At 51.0% G+C, this 17,230-nt stretch overlaps 1 protein-coding gene and 1 long non-coding RNA gene across 2 annotated transcripts in view; one reads left to right on the top strand and one right to left on the bottom strand.

Annotated features, from left to right (window-relative positions):
* The window catches only part of LOC146432284 (uncharacterized), a 560,777-nt gene that overhangs the window by 352,049 nt on the left and 191,498 nt on the right, over positions 1–17,230 (bottom strand). The gene's annotated exons all lie outside the window — the stretch shown is intronic.
* Positions 630–4,035, top strand: IRX6 (iroquois homeobox 6). Its single transcript, XM_085071841.1, has 6 exons — positions 630–923; positions 1,159–1,268; positions 1,571–1,878; positions 2,008–2,502; positions 2,717–2,813; positions 3,006–4,035. Exons 1-6 carry the CDS (start codon positions 837–839, stop codon positions 3,067–3,069), a joined length of 1,161 nt encoding a protein of 386 aa, XP_084927967.1. The 5' UTR covers positions 630–836; the 3' UTR covers positions 3,070–4,035.

The raw sequence follows: 17,230 nt of genomic DNA, 5'->3' as shown, positions 1-17,230 counted from the left end.
CTCGCGTTTCTGCGGAACCGGGCTGTGCCGTTCCCTCCCTCCTTCCTACACGGGTCGGTCCTTTTCCTGTGTTTTATTAGGATCTGTCGAGAGTTTTTTTCCCCCATGCGATTTCCGAAGGGCACCCCCCACTCACACTAAGGCGCCCAGTATTAACTAAGTCGTAGCTATAGTGTACTTCGAGTCACGATTTATTTGGGTAGAATTATTTATACACCGTAATCACTGCAAGATGTGCCTCTCTCGCTTGGGAAGTTAGCTGTCCCCTTGAAGTTATTGAAATCAAATGCCTTCGATTGCGTTGGCTGACATATTTACTGCTGTGTCTATTGTCAAATTAACTGTAATCGCAACTTTTTGCCTTTAAATCAATGCAGATGGACCGAGCGGGGGCGGGAAGGATGGAGCAGTACGGATGTTATACCTTTTTCGAGAGCAATTATTTCCTTAAAGTTTTGCCTGCTTGATTAATCGTGCCCCCTTCCCAAGAGCTCCTGCTTCCCATTCGGTTTATTTCCCGGTTTCTATAATTAGTTGCTTCAGCCCGCGTTTCCTATCCCCCTCCTCACCGCCGCCCCCCCCTCCGCACACACCAAGCGCGCACACGCTCCTAAATTCCCCCCGATGGGGCTGCCTCGACAGTCACTCGGCGCCGTCCCGCTCTCTCCTCTCCGCAGTTTTTCGTGCCCGCCAGCCCCAGCACGACCTGCTGCGAGGCCGGCCCCCGCTCCGGGCCGGATGCCTCCTCGGCGCCGGCCGCCGCCTCCCTCTGCTGCGCCCCGTACGAGAGCCGGCTGCTGGCGCCCGGCCGCGCCGAGCTCAATGCCGCGCTGGGCATGTACAGCGCCCCGTACGCCGCCGGCCAGGGCTACGGCAACTACCTGCCCTACGGCGCCGAGCCCGCCGCGCTCTACACCGCGCTGGTGAGTGCCCGCCCGCCCGGCAGCGCTGCGGAGGGGAGGGGGGTGCAACAGGCGGGAGAAACTTCGTGTTTCGCAGTCGGTGTCGGGGCGGGGGACCGCCGAGGGACCGGGAGCGGCGCCGGCCCGTCGGGGGTGGGGGGCGCGAAGGGACTCGGCTGCCGCGGGGACCTGGGGCTGCGGGGCGCGGCGGGGTTCCCGTCCTGCTCGACGCCAAACGCTGCCGCTTCCCTTGCAGAACCCCCAGTATGAAATCAAAGACGGCGCCGGAACGTTGCACTCGGGAATCGCGCAGCCCGCTACCTACTACTCCTACGATCATTCCTTGGGGCAGTACCAGTACGACAGGTAAAACCCCTTTGATCAGCGCCCGGCAGCATTAGCATCCCCCTGCGAGGCGGCGGCCGACATCAAACGGCGGGGGACGGGGGGGCTCCGACCTGACAAACGTTGTACAAAAGAAACGAGGCGCCCCGGGAGCAGCAGACAGCGGAAATCAAAGTTGGGCGGCGATGCCAGGAGGGCAGGGGCGGGAAGGCAGATAGGCAGGGACCACACCGGCCTGCGGCTTGGCTGCGCTGGGCCGGGCCGGGCCGGGGGGCTCTTGTCGGACTCCCGGCGGCCCCCCCTCCCTGATCATCTCCCAGCAGGTACGGGACGGTGGATTTCGGTGGTTCAGCCAGACGCAAAAATGCAACGCGAGAGACGACGAGTACCCTCAAGACCTGGCTGTACGAGCACCGCAAAAACCCCTACCCCACCAAAGGAGAGAAAATCATGCTGGCTATCATCACCAAAATGACCCTGACGCAAGTGTCCACTTGGTTTGCTAACGCCAGACGGAGGCTCAAGAAAGAAAACAAAATGACCTGGTCTCCCAAGAACAAAGCGGGGGAAGAGAGGAAAGAAGAAACACCGCGGGAAGAGGACGAATACAGTGCGGAGGGTGAAGGCAGAGGTAGGCGGGAGAGGCAGACGGGCGCCTCCAAGTAGGCTCGAAGTGACGGCCGATCTCGAAGCCCCCCAACTTCCCCGCACCCGCACTAACGCCCTGCCGCCCCTTTCTCTCCCGTGTGTGTCCAAGCAGAGCAGAAGAGCTACAAGGAGGACAAGGACCTGCGGTTCAGCGACCTGGAGGAGGAGGAAGAGGAGGAGGAGGAGGAGGCGGGGAAGTCAGAGAAGGGCCGGACCAGCTCCCTGCAGGAAGCCCCCGGCGTGGGCGCGGCGCTGCCCGAGGTTCCGCGGAGCGACTGCAGCCTGCCCGGCCCCTTCCACGCCTTTCCTTGTGCCAAGGCCCCAGCCGCGGACTTCGCCCCCGCCTCCTTGGCCGGCCCGCCGCCGCCCTACGCGCCCGCGGAGAAGCCGCGCATCTGGTCGCTGGCGCGCACCGCCGGGGCCAGCGCGGCACGCAGGGGCAGCCCCGAGGGCCGCGGCGCGGAGGGAGGCGGCGGCGCGGCGGGGGAGCAACCCCTGCCCGCCAAGGCCTTCCGGAGCTCCGCTTTCAACCTGCAGCCGCTCCCGCGAAGCTGCGCGTCCCACCGCGGCCTGGGGGAGCCGTGCCAGTTCGCGGCGGCGGGCGAAGGTACCCGCGGCGGCGGGGCCGCGGGGACGGGCGGGACCGCGGGCCGGGCCGGGACACAGGGCGCGGCGTGAACCCGTCCGCTCGGTGACACCCCCGGTGTTCGGCCGTGCCCAGGTGTCAGGTGCGGACGCCGAGGCTTCCCCGCTCGAGGCGAGCGGGCAGGGGATGGCGGCGGGGCCGGGCCGTGCCCACCGAGCCGCTTGTGTCTGTGCAGGCTTCGGGCGGGGCGCCAAGGGCGGCCCGGAAGGCACCGAGCTGGGCGGGACCTGCCTGGACAGGCTGCGGACAGCGTTCCGGCCCGTGCTGCGGAGGTGAGGTAGGTGACGGGCCGGCTCCCGGAGCCCCACCTCGCACGAAGCGCACGCTGCTGGCCACCGGAGCGGCCCGGGCCTGAGCGCTGCGCCGGGGCTGCCGCTTTGCCTCGCTCCCGGAGCACCCGTCTGGGCAGGGCAGCAACCCGCGGCCGCTTATCACCAGCTTATCACCGCTTCTCCGTCCCGCAGGGCCGCCCGCCCCATCCCGGGCGCTGGCGACGGGGCTCCGGCTGTAACGAAGTACTCGGCTTGACGCAACGAACTCAAGCTGTCCCCGGGCCAGCGATGGCCTCGCGGCTCCGCCTGCCCTGCCTCGCCGGGGAAGGGCCGCCGCGGTACAACGTGCTGCGCACATGGCGCCGAGGGGCACGGCGGGCGGAGCGGCCGCAGGACCGGCGCCTCCCCGCCTCTCGCCTGCCATGTGTTCAATGCCCCGTTGACGTCTTTGCAAAAAGGAAAAAAACAACCTCCCTAATCTTTTCTCTTTTACCCCCACGTCATGGTTTGTTTCTCCTTTTCCTCCCAAACCTGCGCTCTCTGCTCGGCGCCCTGCTCTGCCAAGGAGCGCCAGTTTGCAGTTGCTCCGCACCATCTCGGGAAGAAGAAGGAGGAGAAGTGGCGCAGGTTACGCCGAACTATTTCTTTCCCGTCTCTGTATATAGATATCGCTGAAAGTATTTTTCAGAGTCTCTAATTAACACGGATGAGCTGAACGCCACGAAGCCGTCAGTGACCTCGGAGCTCTCCAGCCGGGAGCCAGCACAGGCCGGGAGGAGCGGCCCCGGGCACCCGCCACCCGCCCTGGGGCACGGCCGGGGCACCCCCGGGCAGCGGGTGGCGACCGGGCGGCGAAGTAGGACGTTGTTAGTGGGTCATCGCCGTCAGTCAGTCAAAAGAGCAGTGCTGCACTTTACAGGACAGACGAGAAAGGGAAACCGTATCTCTGCATTATTTCTGTTTAATTAAAAGTGTCATCAAACACTTTGTGTTCAGACTAATAAACCAAGCAGGGATGAGGAAAGAATGTTTCTTTGTTCCTGTCTCTAGAAGCAGTGGCAATAATTTAAATTAATAACTGTGGTAATTAAGAGGTCATCTATAGATCAACCCGATACCTGCTATTTCCAAGTTCACCGGGGTCAGCATTTACATTAAGTCATTTGTGGTCAATAGAGTCCAATGAATTCTGCCTTAATAAATCAGGGAAATCAATCTTGAATATCGAGTAGACTTCTATATGTTTACTAAAGGCTACTCAAGACGAGTGGGGCTGCATAACTGGGAGCCCTCTGGGTTTGCGACCAGAGAAGCAATTCTTAGGGAAAAGAATTGCTTAGGGGAAAGGAGGAGCTGCAGGTCAGCGCAGGGAGATGTGATGGGGCTGTCCCTCGCGTGGGCCCCGGTAACAGCCGCGGCCCTTCCCGGGAGCAGAGCAATCCCGGCTGCGGGGGCACTGTGAACGCAAACTTTGTCGGGCTTTGGAGGGTCTGGGAGGGAAGGGGAGAGGGAGGTAAGTGTACATGAGGGCAGCAGGTGACGGCGCGGCCGGGAACGGGGCTGGAAACGGGGCTGGGAGCAGGGTTGGGAAGGGGCTGGGAGCTGGGTTGGGAAGGGGCTGGGAGCTGGGTTGACACCGGGGTTGGAAGCGGGGCCGGGAGCAGGGCCGGGCCCGTCGGGAGCCCCGCTGCAGACTCCCGGCCACAGGACTTGCCCGCACTCCAGAGCAGCCCTGGACAAGAGGCGGCGCAGCAGCAGCAGTCTGTTGCAGTGACCCGAAGCTTAGAGAAGGGGAAATTAAGCTGCGAAAAGATAAACATTATTTCAAGTCGGATTTGAAGGATTAGGGCTTGTAATAAAGAGTATTAGGCCCTTTGGAAGGGTTCTTCCAAGGCGACTTTTCCACCCCTCCTCTCCCACCGGAGGGGACAGGTACTATCTGCCTTGGGAACACATTTGCAGGTTTCCCTCGTGTGTCCGCAGCGGCCGAGCCAGGCCGGGCCTCCCTCCCAGCTGTGTCCCGGCCGCCTCCTCCCGTGGTGCAGGGGAGCGACCCGGCTGCCTCCGGTTCCCTTTCCCCGGCGGCTTTGGAAGACGCTGCCCGGGGAGGCAGCTCTGCATCGACCTCCTGAGCTGCTCACGGGAGAAGAAACCCGCACGACCCCCGCGGCCCGGGGGCGGCCAGGAGCTCCCCTGAGCTGCCTGGTCTACCCCCGGCCCTGCAATCCCCCGGCTGCCAAAGAGCCGCGAAGCACACGGGGGGAGTTAATTAGGCGGGTGCAGGCCTCGGGGTCTCTTTAAGGGAGGCACGAAGGTAACCTCCAGGAGTCTTAAGACTTTTATTTTTTATTTATTACTTTTACTCCCCTTTTATTAAAGGTCAAGTGAGCGAGATGCAGATTATCCCGCCCGCCCAGGACTCGCCTGCAATCTGTCACGCCGGCAAGATATGTATCGCAAATCTCTCAAAATATAATCTCCGGGAATCATATTCCGAATACTGTTTTGATTAAAAACCAGAGAGAGGATTGATGGAGAACTAATACGGGGAGCGAAGCCTGCGTGCGCCCAGGCACAAAACTAAAATAACGGGCTCGCACGAACAGATTCATCGCCTCCAATGCCATAATAAACGTATTTAAACCGTCTCTGTCTGAGCTTTGCTACGAGATGGGCTTTTTAATGTCGCTTCTCTGCGAAGTGAACTCGGGCTGTCCGGCGGAGCAGGAGCAGTCGGGCTCTGCCAGGCCATCGTTTGCTGGGGCACTCGGAGCTTCCTGCGGGGCGGCTCGGGGAGATGGGGCCGGTGCGGGGTGCCCTGGGGCGGTGCGGGGTGATCTGGGCCCGGTGCGGGGTTCCCCGGGGCCGGTGCGGGGTGCCCTGGGCCCGGTGCGGGGTGCCCTGGGCCCGGCCCGACCGGGCGAGACGCAAGCCGGGCGCGCAAGGTGAAGACCCCGCGGAGCCGGGGGACCGCGTAGCGCAGCGCTGACACAGACACGTACATCACCCCCTCCCTGGCACCCCAGTTGGCTCCGCAGGGCCGGGTCTCCCCCTTTTCCGCAGCCCGCGAGGACCCGCTGGCACCGGCTGCCGCAGCCCCGCAGCCCCGCATCGCCCCCCAATTAGCGGCCGCGGGGCGGGCGGGGGCGGCTCGTTGACGCGTCCCCCGCTGGGGTGGGAAGTTTCTAAAACAAAGTCGCCGGGCTAATGGCCCCGGGCGGGAGCGGCGGGGCCGCGCACACTCCACTGCGCCCGCTCAAAGCCAGCGCGACCGCGGGGCCGCCGCCGCCTCCGCCGCGCTCGCTAATGAAGTTTTGTCAAAGACAATTACGGGCCCGGCGGGGGCAGGAGGCCGCGATGAAAAGGCGGCTTTGTGCGGCCGAGACGGCGCGGCTCCCCGGCCACCCCCGGCCCTTCCTGCGCCCCCGCGGTGACCCCCGCGCCCGGCCCCGCTCCCCGCGGGGACAGCGGCCCCGGTGCCCGGCCCCAGGTGAGCGCGGGGACGGGTCGGTGCGGCACGGAGCCTCCCGGAGCCGCAGTTCATCAGCCCGACCCACGGAGGAGAGAAGCAAGCCCGGGCAGTGGGGGCTGAGGCAGCGGGCAGCCCCTGCTCCCTCCCCACACGCCTAGCTGAGGGGTTCTGCCCCCTCTGCCCTCCTGCAGCAGATTGCTGCTTCAGCGTCGTTGCATTCAGCAAATGGGAGAATTCGTCTCAAAACTGCCAAACGAGCTGGTTAAATCTGTGTGAAAATACACCAGAGAGACATGAAATTGGGGTCTCGGGTTGCAGCCGCTTCCAGCTGCATCTGGGGGAGAGGAGGTGTGGAAGAGCAGGACAAAAACCATCTTCCACCAGCTTCCCCAAACTCCCAGCACTGCTGCTGTCTTCCATCTCAGGTCCTTGGTCACCTCACCTCTCTGCCATCCCCAGCCAACATGGGCAGCACAAAACACGTTGGCACTCTCCAAGAGAGAAGAGGGAACCATTTCGGAGTTACAAGAAAGTCTGGACAATACAAATAGCCACCCAGATTGGTGCTTCCCAACCTTTTGAAGCACAGTCGTGCTTTCAGGAACATAAGAGAGAATAAACCTTCCTTTACACCTGCACAAGCACATGAGGAGAGTGGCCCTGACACTGAAATGGTCTAGACCCCTCACCCCCAGCTGGTTGGTATTTGCTTGTGCCTTCAAACAGTTGTCTTGTTCACCTACAGGTTTCCCATCTCACAATAAAGGGATCAATTTTGCAAAACCCTTGAAGATCCCTTTTCAACAGAAGTTTTAGCAAGATGTGGCTATCAAGGTTAGGGAGCAATGGATTGGAGCAATTAGTTCAAAATGATCTCAAAAACTGCACAAGCAGCTCCCCAGGCCAGGTGTCATTTCAGGATCAAAGCATCTGTTAAAGGAAGATTATTTTTGACATTGTATTGCTTTTTTTTTTTTTTTTACCTACTGTTCATCTGAAAATAAATTACAGGCCAGAACAGGTGGATAACATTCTGGAATGATTTAATGATTTATTTAATCTGGATTCTCTTTCAATCTACTTAGCAGGATGAATACTTTTTTTTTCAGCCTGAATCCAAAAGCCTGTCTTTTCATCTAAAAAAGAGAAAATACCCTAAAACACTAAAACACTGCTCTGCTGCTGTCAAGGTGTACTCCCCACCACTGTTAGGAAATCACTGGTAATATCTGCCCTGCTGAAGAGACTGAGGGGAAACCTCAACAAAACCAAGCAGATTTTAATTTTTTTGTTCCTGGCCATCTTCCTAGTGCTTTAGATATTACTTCCCTTCCTGGGACAGTATTTGGGTAATAAAATAACTGATTGTAGTGTTCAATCACTACTCCTTAAATCTTAAAAAGTGAAGGTTTAAGCACTAAGATGAGCTCTCTCACTTTCCCTCTCATCAGGGCAGCTTTGTATAGCACTGATGGGGAGTGGAGCTGGAATGGACACACAGGAATCTTCTGCCGCAAACACCTATGGATCCAAAAGAGGCCAGGAGCAATTCCTTCAGGCACAGTCACACAAGGATTGTATCCAGCTCCTTGATGAACAGATCCTAACATGAGACCTTCCTTCTTGAGAAGCCATGGTTTTGATAAGGAGGAATTAGCAAAACCATTGCCCACTTACTCAGATGTGAATTTCTGGTGTTTGATTTGAGCTGGAATAAGATGTTTTATGGGGCAGATACTCTCAGGACCCACAAATGCTAAAATTCAGGTTTTTAACTGCAGTTTTTAAACAGAAATATTGCCTCCACTTGACTAGGATGATTCATTCAAGTGGATTCACTTCTGAATTTCAAATACACAACATCATCAATGTACAACATCTAAAAGATGCCCTCCACAGACATCTGCTTACTGGAACATCGTAAATTTATTGAACAGCTGAGAAACAAACAGTGACAGGAGCTCACAACCAATCCCACCGTTGGCCACTAATAGAAAAAAACAAGGATCCATGTTGCCATGCTCAGGTTTTCTCTACACAAACCACATGAGGCACACGGAATGTAATGGGTTAGGTGTACAAGGAAATGGACAAAGAGCTCTGACTCAGCAGCCTGCCAGGGATTCCTGCTACACAGTTACATCTTGTTTATCTGACCACATGCTTCACAGCTCCACAACCACCACCTGCAATTTACCCTGGGGAGCTCTGACAGCCTGGTCACCAAGCCCAGCTGGTACAAGAAGTGCTGCAGGTACTGCAGGTGGGTAACACACTGCTGGCAGCACTCAGACCTGCCTGCCAAGGCTCTCTTGCCTTTCGTGGAGCTCAGTGCTGCACGTGGAGCATTAGTCTCCCTGACAGTGCAGCTACAGAGCAGCTCCCCAGGGTGAGAAGTGGGCCATTTGTTACACCACAGGAGCACAGGAGAAACAAAGCTCTTCTCAGAAGTGTTACTGGCATGAGAGCTGAGAGCATCTTAAGAGTGGACTATTCTGCTGCAGCGTTTTATCAGCAGCCAACCGGTGTCTAGCCCACAATCCAAAACCAGCAGTGATGAGGCAGGACAGCTGATTTTCCTTTGCATAACAAGTAACCAAGAAGAAGAGAAGTAGAAACAACAGCTCCTGTGAGACGTGTGGTACCAGCCCTGGCTGGGTACCAAGGCTGACCATTACTTAATCACAACACGAGGCACACGAGGCACTCCAGGGCACTGCTTTATATTTACAAGATCTCTCCTTTGCATGGACAGAGATAACCCTGACATGGCCCACAGCCACTTGGGGAGTGAGGAGATGAATGAAGGAGTTTCTGTGAAACCCTGAAATGTGAACAGCCCACAATGGTAAAACATGAAGTATCAAAACTCTCCCCAGGCAGCAGCAGTTCTGCTGTACGGTCATTCTCTGGGCATTTATTTGCCTGTTCCCTCACAAAGAAGGCCACTCTACAGTAACCTTGCTGTCCAAGGGGCAGGAAGGTGGTTCCACCAACTCAGATATTCTTAGCTCTCTTACACTGCCATTCCTACTTTGACATCAGGAACTTCAGCATAAAGAAGTGTTTCTGTGGTGTTATTTAAAAGCAGAAGAGGGACACAGTGACCACATTGTGTCAGGCACATCAGCAGGTTCCTATCGAGCAGGTGTTTTTGCACCCAAACCCCAACACTCCATAACCTCCATGACTACACTGCAGCACACACATCCTCAGCAGCAGGTAAAACCGAGTTCTTAAAACACGTCTAATCACTGACTTCTTGAACAGATAAATGTATGCTAAGTATTTCTGTGAACCTTCAGCATTCAGAGAAATCTAGATAATGGAGATAATAGCTGCCTTAGCTGAGGGAAAGGGAGCTTCTACAGGCAGGAATTCCAATTCCCAACTTCTCACCACCTGTCAGAGCAGAGTTGCTACACCTTCTGCTTCTATTTCATCATACCCATAGTGAGTGCATCTCAGTGGAGACACTATTCAGGAGCACATCTGCCTATCAAGGATTACAATTTACCTGTACAAAAATCAATTGCCAGTAAAACTCTTGAAGTATCAGCCAGAATTCAGAAATGTAACACATATAACTCTTCTTCCTGAACTTTCCCATAAAATATCAGCTTACTCAGTATTCTGTGGCAGGAAATTAATAAAACTTGTCCTAGTTGCTCTCAATTACAGCAATAATATAACCTCATTTGCTCTTCATACACATTTAAAAATCAGGCTACAAATACAATTCAAGGTATTTCATAAATGGAAGAGATGTAATTACAGTGTGGGAGTGGAGTCTCAGGGACAATTGTACAATTCCAAAAGTTAATAACAAAGATGTTCTCTAGGTCACTTTTCACCCCAAATCCTAAGGCTGATTGTGGGCTGCACCACCTCTAGCTCCACTCAGCACAGCATTGAGATCAGTTTAACTTGCAAAGGCTCGAAAGTGACATTTTAAGGGCTGAGGAGAACCAGGAGACATCAATGACCTTGTGATCCCCACTTCTTTGCAGAAGTGCAGGCTCTCCTTGTACAAAGATGCCCCAGTCTGAATCCAAGGGCTCTCGGGAGCACAAAGCAGTGCTTGCCACTCACTGCCCCTTCACTGCTGGCCCTCAGGTCAAACCTCTTACCTCCCATAAGAGTGATTCCAAATTAGCATGCCCTAATAGTTACGGAATTCAATGCACTATAATGTTTCATGCACTATAATTTCCTAAGCTTCACTGATATGCTGTGCTTTTCCCTCCTGAGAAAACCACGATGATGTCTAGCGGGCTTTTCCTTGAGTGCTACAGGGATGTCACCAGAGCTACACTGCACAGACCTGTACTTCAGGTCTGTGTTTTTTCTTATGGCAGCCCAAACAGCCTGGTCATGAGTGCAGCAATCTGTGAAGGGATCTTGAACATCATCTGTCGCATGGTTAGTTCCCTCAGCCTCTCCCCAGAGGAAACTCTGTGCACGCTATTTGTGTTCAGAACGCACTGGGTTTTGTTCTTCAGAATAAAACTTTTGGCTTGATTTCTCATGGAAACAAAACTCCTATAATCACTGTGGAAGAACACAAACATCTGCCCACCATTGCATAATTTCTTAAATTAGGCAGCATATCCCAGCAATCCCTGGCATGAGAATTTGTGCACTCTGGCCTCCATCTCAAACAATTGGAGAAAAAAGTTTCTCTCGTCAACAACCAGAACAGTTTCAGAACTGTCTTCCTCTCTAGAGGAACCCAGAGCACCTGTGCTCTCAAGTCAGGCAATATGCTCAAGTGCCTGAGGTCCAGAGGGATAATTCCAACCTTAGGGTTGTACTTGTCCCCTGTGGTCACCCAAGCTGGTTAGGAAGGAATGTTTGTTTCTTTTTCCCCCTACAAACAATTGCTGTGAGAGATCACACAAATCACAGCAGTGATGTGCACAATTAAAAACACAACCCAAAAGACATTTTTAAACAAACTTGTGGTGGGTTAATACCAGGATAAAAGTATATTTCAGAGGACTAAAATGATTTTTCAACAAGAATTACTTGAGATTGAAGGCAGGAGGGAACAAGAAATTAAGCCCCCCAAAACCAGAAGGTATAATGAAATCTCTGCTAGAGCTCACTCATGTACTTTCAACCTTCCAGCCAGGTATGCCAGCATGTCCATAAAACTCTTCTAGTGATGGTAATTACTCCAAAGCCTGGCTCACAATTTTACTCATAAAAAGCTGAGAAAAAACCTAGATATTTCCCTCTATAAGATGTCAAGGGAAGTTAGCCCAACCTTCCAGATCCCACCGTGGCTCCCAGCAGGTTAATTGCACAGTGGCAGCTAAGGAAAGAAGAGAGGCCCTACTTAGTGCACTGCAAACAATGTGGGTTGTTTGCTCTGAGGTATGGTTTCAAGAGAGCTGCTTGGGTTTAGGAGTGATATACCTGTTTATTATATTGATAAATGACACATTTTTCCTACTTGATTTGTTGGGGACTGAGTGACCTGGCAGTAAAACTGACTTGATATTGCCACTTAACTCTTATTGATGTCTTTTCTGGTTCGCCTTTTATTTGCATAAATGAGAAACAGAAAGGAACCATGACTCTTTAACAGAACCACAGGGGATTCCCCGAGGAAGGCTGATGGATGTTGCAGGCACACATCTCCCCAGGTATCAAACCAGTAACAACTTTTGTCCTCGCCCTGGCACAGCCCCTGCTCAGTGACCCCTCGCCCAGCCCAGGCAGAGCTGACAGGCCAGCAGTGTTTGCTCAGCCACAGCTCTGACACTTTAACACGTGAAGTGTGTGGGCAGGAACAAGTGAGAGAACATTAAATTATAGTTTTTGTAATTAACCGTTAAAAAAATATGGGACCTATAAATATAGGACTACAAACCTACATATGGATCTATGCTTATAAATTGGGCATTTTTATAAATTAAAATGTGATGCTTTCTTATGTTAGAAGAGGCAAAAAATGTTTTTCTAAAAGTAAAAACAGAAAGACTGCAGGCACTCAAATATCACAGGGCTGCAGCTTGGGGTTTTGTCTCACTATTGCAAAGTTTACAACAATATTCTACAGTTGCATTTCACTTTACCATATCTTAAAATAAAATAATAGTTAAAACCAAACCAAACCTAAGGACCAATTTTTGTTGCTTAATTCCACAAAGAAAAACACCAGTGAATATATTAACATCACATTCATATAAGTGACCCTTCCACCAGGAGGGGTCTTTGACAGGGTCAAAACAAAAACTTCAGTCTGTCTCAGAAACCAAGTCAGCACCATAAAATTCTGGTCAGTGACCCTTAATACTCCAGAATTTAAATAATTTCAGATTCAGATCCCTAGTACCCACTCACATCTCTGCAAAAAGTCTTGTGGAATTAAATGGAGGATTAAGATAACAAATTAATTTCTCTTAATCATTTTGATTGATATTTTTCTATACTTTGAACTGTACAGTAGTGTTATATTTATACACTTCTGTTTATTTTTTTCAGAAAGCTCCAAAGTCTTAAAAGAAATTACAAATGTCTTTATAATTCATAATTTTTTTTTTCCCCATAAGGCATTTCTCTTCCTTTTGTTTATGTTTTGGAAGGAAACATCACTAGTACAAAGAAATGGTGCTGCACAGAAAAACCTGCCCCAAAAGAGATCCTGCAAAACAACAAAAGAAATGAACACAACCAGGAGGAGAAAGTTCTGCAAGGGGGTCCCTGGTGGAAAGAAGTGAATGGGGTTTTACACAGAAGAACTCATATTTTTTAATAACCAGAAACCTACTCTTTTACTATTTCTTCCAATTTGAGACCTCTCATCTAGAAATCCTCTTTTTGTTTTATGTCAGCATTTGAAGCAAGCTTATTGTTTCTTTGCCAGCCACTGGAGTAGGATTCAGTCCTGCACTGCTAGTCCTGTACTCCTTGTGTTCCAAAGGTCACCTGGTTTCAAAATCAGACCCAGGATTTGAAAAAAACCCCCAACTAAACAAACAAAAAAAATTAACCCCAAAGTTTGTGCATGTCTGCCAAAGAAATTAATTTTTTTCGTGACCCATTTCTCTGTGTATGTGCGTCATGGACTTATTGAACAGATGAGTAATGAGCATTGTGACCTGTAAAAATAGAAGATAGGAAGAAAAAAACCCTGCACTTACTTTCAGATTTATAAAATATTAGTATTCATGGATAAAGCAGAATGGAAGAGACTGGGCCTGTATGGAGTATTTATAGCTCCCATCTTTGAAAAGTTTGCAGTGAAGTTAAAAAGATCTAGAAGACCTGAACATCCTCCCCTTGCCAGCTCACTGTACACAAGCAGAAGCTCTCTCACAGATGGTGACAGGATAGCAAGATGACCAGATTATTTTAATATATTCCACCAATTTGCTTGGTCCTTTTTGGAGACACCTAACCCCATCACACATTGATTTACCGAAGGGAATGAAACCAGTGGACTCTTGCTGGTCCCCACTTTTTTTTTCTCCTTTTAAAAAAAGCCAGTCCCCCACAAACCACTGGCTGACACGCAATGTATTTCCCTCTCATCACAGGCAGTCTAACACACAGCTGAACCCTCACAAACTGCATATTTCTGGGGACCAAAGCCCTCTGGCCCCAGAGGTATCTCAGGACCTGCCAGTCACACAGTCTGTCCTCCATGGCAGCAGATTGTCCTGGTGACTAAACTACAGGCAACCCACTGGCTCTCAGTCTCTCCAGGCTAAAATCCCTCCTAATTAATCTTCAGCTGAGACAGAGCAGCCACCCAACAGCAGAGCACCATGACTAGGACACCAGCAGGATCCCTGGCTTCGTTTTTGGAATAAATTTTGAAAGATTAGAGAGAACCACCCTCTCCAAAGAGCCTGAGCAAAAAAGAGAGGAGGCTGTGGCTCACTTCAGTCTGCCCTGCAGCCGGGAGGCAGCATTCTGTCTAGTTTGGCTTGGTAACACCAAGAGAGATGTCACAGCAGCGACCACATAAGCCTGCCCACCACGTGCACAGCTGTATCCTGAAGCTGTCCTTTTGCTGTCTCCAGTGCCTTTGTTGCTATGTGAGCTGGATTAAAGCCAACAGAGGCACTGCACTCCACTCAGGGCCACACTGACAGCCCCTTGAAGGGCTTGATCGGTTCAGCTAAACCCAAAGGAGACAGAAGAAGCACAGAGCATCCCAGCCAGGAAGCAGAGAAAATCTGGACAGGCTGCAGGGAAGGAAAATAGGAACACAAGGAATACTAATATTGGAACAGAAGAGTAATTAAGCATTAGATCAGATGATCAAGAGATAATAAATTCTCCATTTTTTGACACCTCCAAAACAAAATAGTGTGTCTTTCCAGAGGACATATTCCAGCAGTTCCATCCAGCTACCACAGCATCATCTGGCCCACCATGTATACAGGGAGCAGAAGCAGAGAACCTGACTGTCCTTTCTTGCCTTGAAATATCCATAAACCACACCCTTTAGGAAATCAACTTTCCTTAATTCCAGGGTGCAAGTTTTTTTTACTTTTGTTTGTTTGGTTTTGGTGGGTTCTGTATCTCATTCTGGGACCTGCATGTATATTACAAAAAAGCAGCACCCCACACTCATTTGAGTTAAATAAAGACTGCTCTGGGGGCAAATATTGCAGAGCGTTTTCCACTGTAACCTGTGCATGCAGTCTGATGGACATTTTTGCAAGTATTTTAGCACAAGCAAATAAATGGCAGGAATATCTGCGGAAACAGTGGTGCTCAAGCACAAAATGAAAAACCTGAAAGAAAGCAAGTTCTGACTGCATAGTTTTGCCTATTTGCCCTGGAGTTATATTTAGCCATGCAGAGAACAAAAAAAGAGATCTAAACCAATTGTTTACTGCTCAGGCGACAGCCTATTAAAATCGCCCTTGTTACTACAGCAATAGTACATATTTACAGGGATTGGGGCTGATTTTGATCAGCCATACCAAGCCATGCCTCAACCCATTTCATACTGATTAGAGTCTGGTCATATTTTAAGTGTCTATGAAATTATGCAAATGGAATCTGTACCAGAAAATCAGATTGCCAGATAATTGACCATTAATCTTTGATAAAAGTTTAAAAAAATTAAAGCAATCAGAAATCAGCTTAGCGTACTGTCTCTTGGGCCTTATTTTGGTCTAGTAAGTCTGTACACTAAGCTGATTTCTGATTGCTTTAAGTTGTAAAAATTGCTTTTTAACCCACGGATATCAATGAGATTGCACCTGGTGTAAGTCGGGGCTGAATTTGATCCGCTGTGTGCCTTAATCACAGTATATTTTTGTTAAAACCCAGTATTTGTGTGGATCTGTAGATACTGATTTGTTCAAGCGCACGATAATCTCTCCCTAAGCCCGTCAGAATACAGCAGGTTAATAATGCCGTAAGTAGAATCCAATTTATTCATAAAACACCGGAACGCTTTAACCAAACTGTTCTTTTGTGGCGAGCCCCCTCCCGCCCGGCTGCGGCAGACAAAGGCTCCTGCCGCAGCCCTGGGAACAGGGCAGGACAACAATAGCACGGCGTCTGTCACTCCAGCGCCTGTCTGTCTGTCTGTCCGGCCATTGGGCACCCGTTCCTCTCCATCCTCTGTGCAGCACAACCAAAGGCACCTCCTTCCCCATCCCGCAGCCCCTGCTACCTGCTCTGGGGACTGACTATGGTTCCACAGCCATAGCTGTTCTTTTGATAAGTGCCCCAACATTTTTGGTGGCAGCAGGAGCGCCTAATCCTGTGACAACATTCCAGCCCATTAACATTATCTCTTAATTAGCATTTATAGCACTTGCTGGGTGTTTATCAGAATTCAATGAGCACATGCTGTAAAACTTCCTTTCCTCTGCGACCAACAAAGTAAATAAAAATCCCACATGCTTTAGCAGAAAGTTAGATTTGCTTGGTACAGACTTAAGGAAAGCTAAGTGTTTTCTATTTAAAGACTCCCTGTTCAAACTGTTCCCATGAACTTTGGAAAACTCCACCTATCTGTGATCCTCCCTTTTTCAGCATCAGGAGCCCCTGCCAGGAATCGCAGTTGTATCACATTCTATGTCACCTCAGCACAGGGCAGAGATGATCTTACAGCCAAGGGCACTCCAGTGCAAGTATGAAAAAGGAAGAGAGAGTGACAGAGGGACAGACATCAGCCCTAATAAGGAAGGAATAAAACCACAATGGCCAAAATGACAGATCCACCCAAACCACCACAAAGGGATTCAAGCAGAAGGGGGCACCCAGGTTATCTCTGATTAATTCAGAAAGAGGGTGGTTTATTATGGAACTTTGATTTTTCATTAAGCTGGATTTTAGGATATTAACTGAATGTGCATGCACAATCCTGTGCTGCTCATCTGTATGCAGAGCCAGAGGGCTGCTCACAAGCCAGGGGCACATACCACCCTTCTCCCTTTTCTTACAAGGACTGGAGGCAGCTGGAAACAGCCACAGGACAGAGGGATCGTTGCTCACTTTTTCAGGACGTTTGCTTTTGCCAAGCCCCAGGATAAGTCCTCTTTCTAGAGCTCCCTTCTGCACTCCTGCTCATGAACACAATTTCAAAGCTGTCTGTGCCTCCTTTCTCACAGGGCAGGTACTGATCTCCCTAAGTTACCCTTGCACAAGCACAGGCAGACTGCTGTGGATGGCCCTTCCATGATCCCTGGGCTGTGAAAAACCAGCCAACCTGCAACACAGGATTCATCCAAAATTTAAAGCTTTTGATAAAATTACTGGTTAAGATAATTTAAAAAGTGAACAGATGACTGGGAAGGAGGTCCATCATTTAATGTATTCTGGGATTCCTAGGAAAAAAGCCACCCAGTATGCTTTAAATCAACTGGGAGCTTGTGGGTACCACAGTGTAAACATAAACCCAAAATCTATGCCCTGCATTACACAGGGGGCTAATCTAGATGCTTGTTATGTTTTCTCCTAGGAT

The sequence above is a fragment of the Lichenostomus cassidix genome, chromosome 11 (assembly GCF_008360975.1).
Source record: "Lichenostomus cassidix isolate B80296 chromosome 11, HeHo_3.0, whole genome shotgun sequence".
Taxonomy (NCBI): domain Eukaryota; kingdom Metazoa; phylum Chordata; class Aves; order Passeriformes; family Meliphagidae; genus Lichenostomus; species Lichenostomus cassidix.
This window is presented reverse-complemented; position numbering and strand designations above follow the sequence as displayed.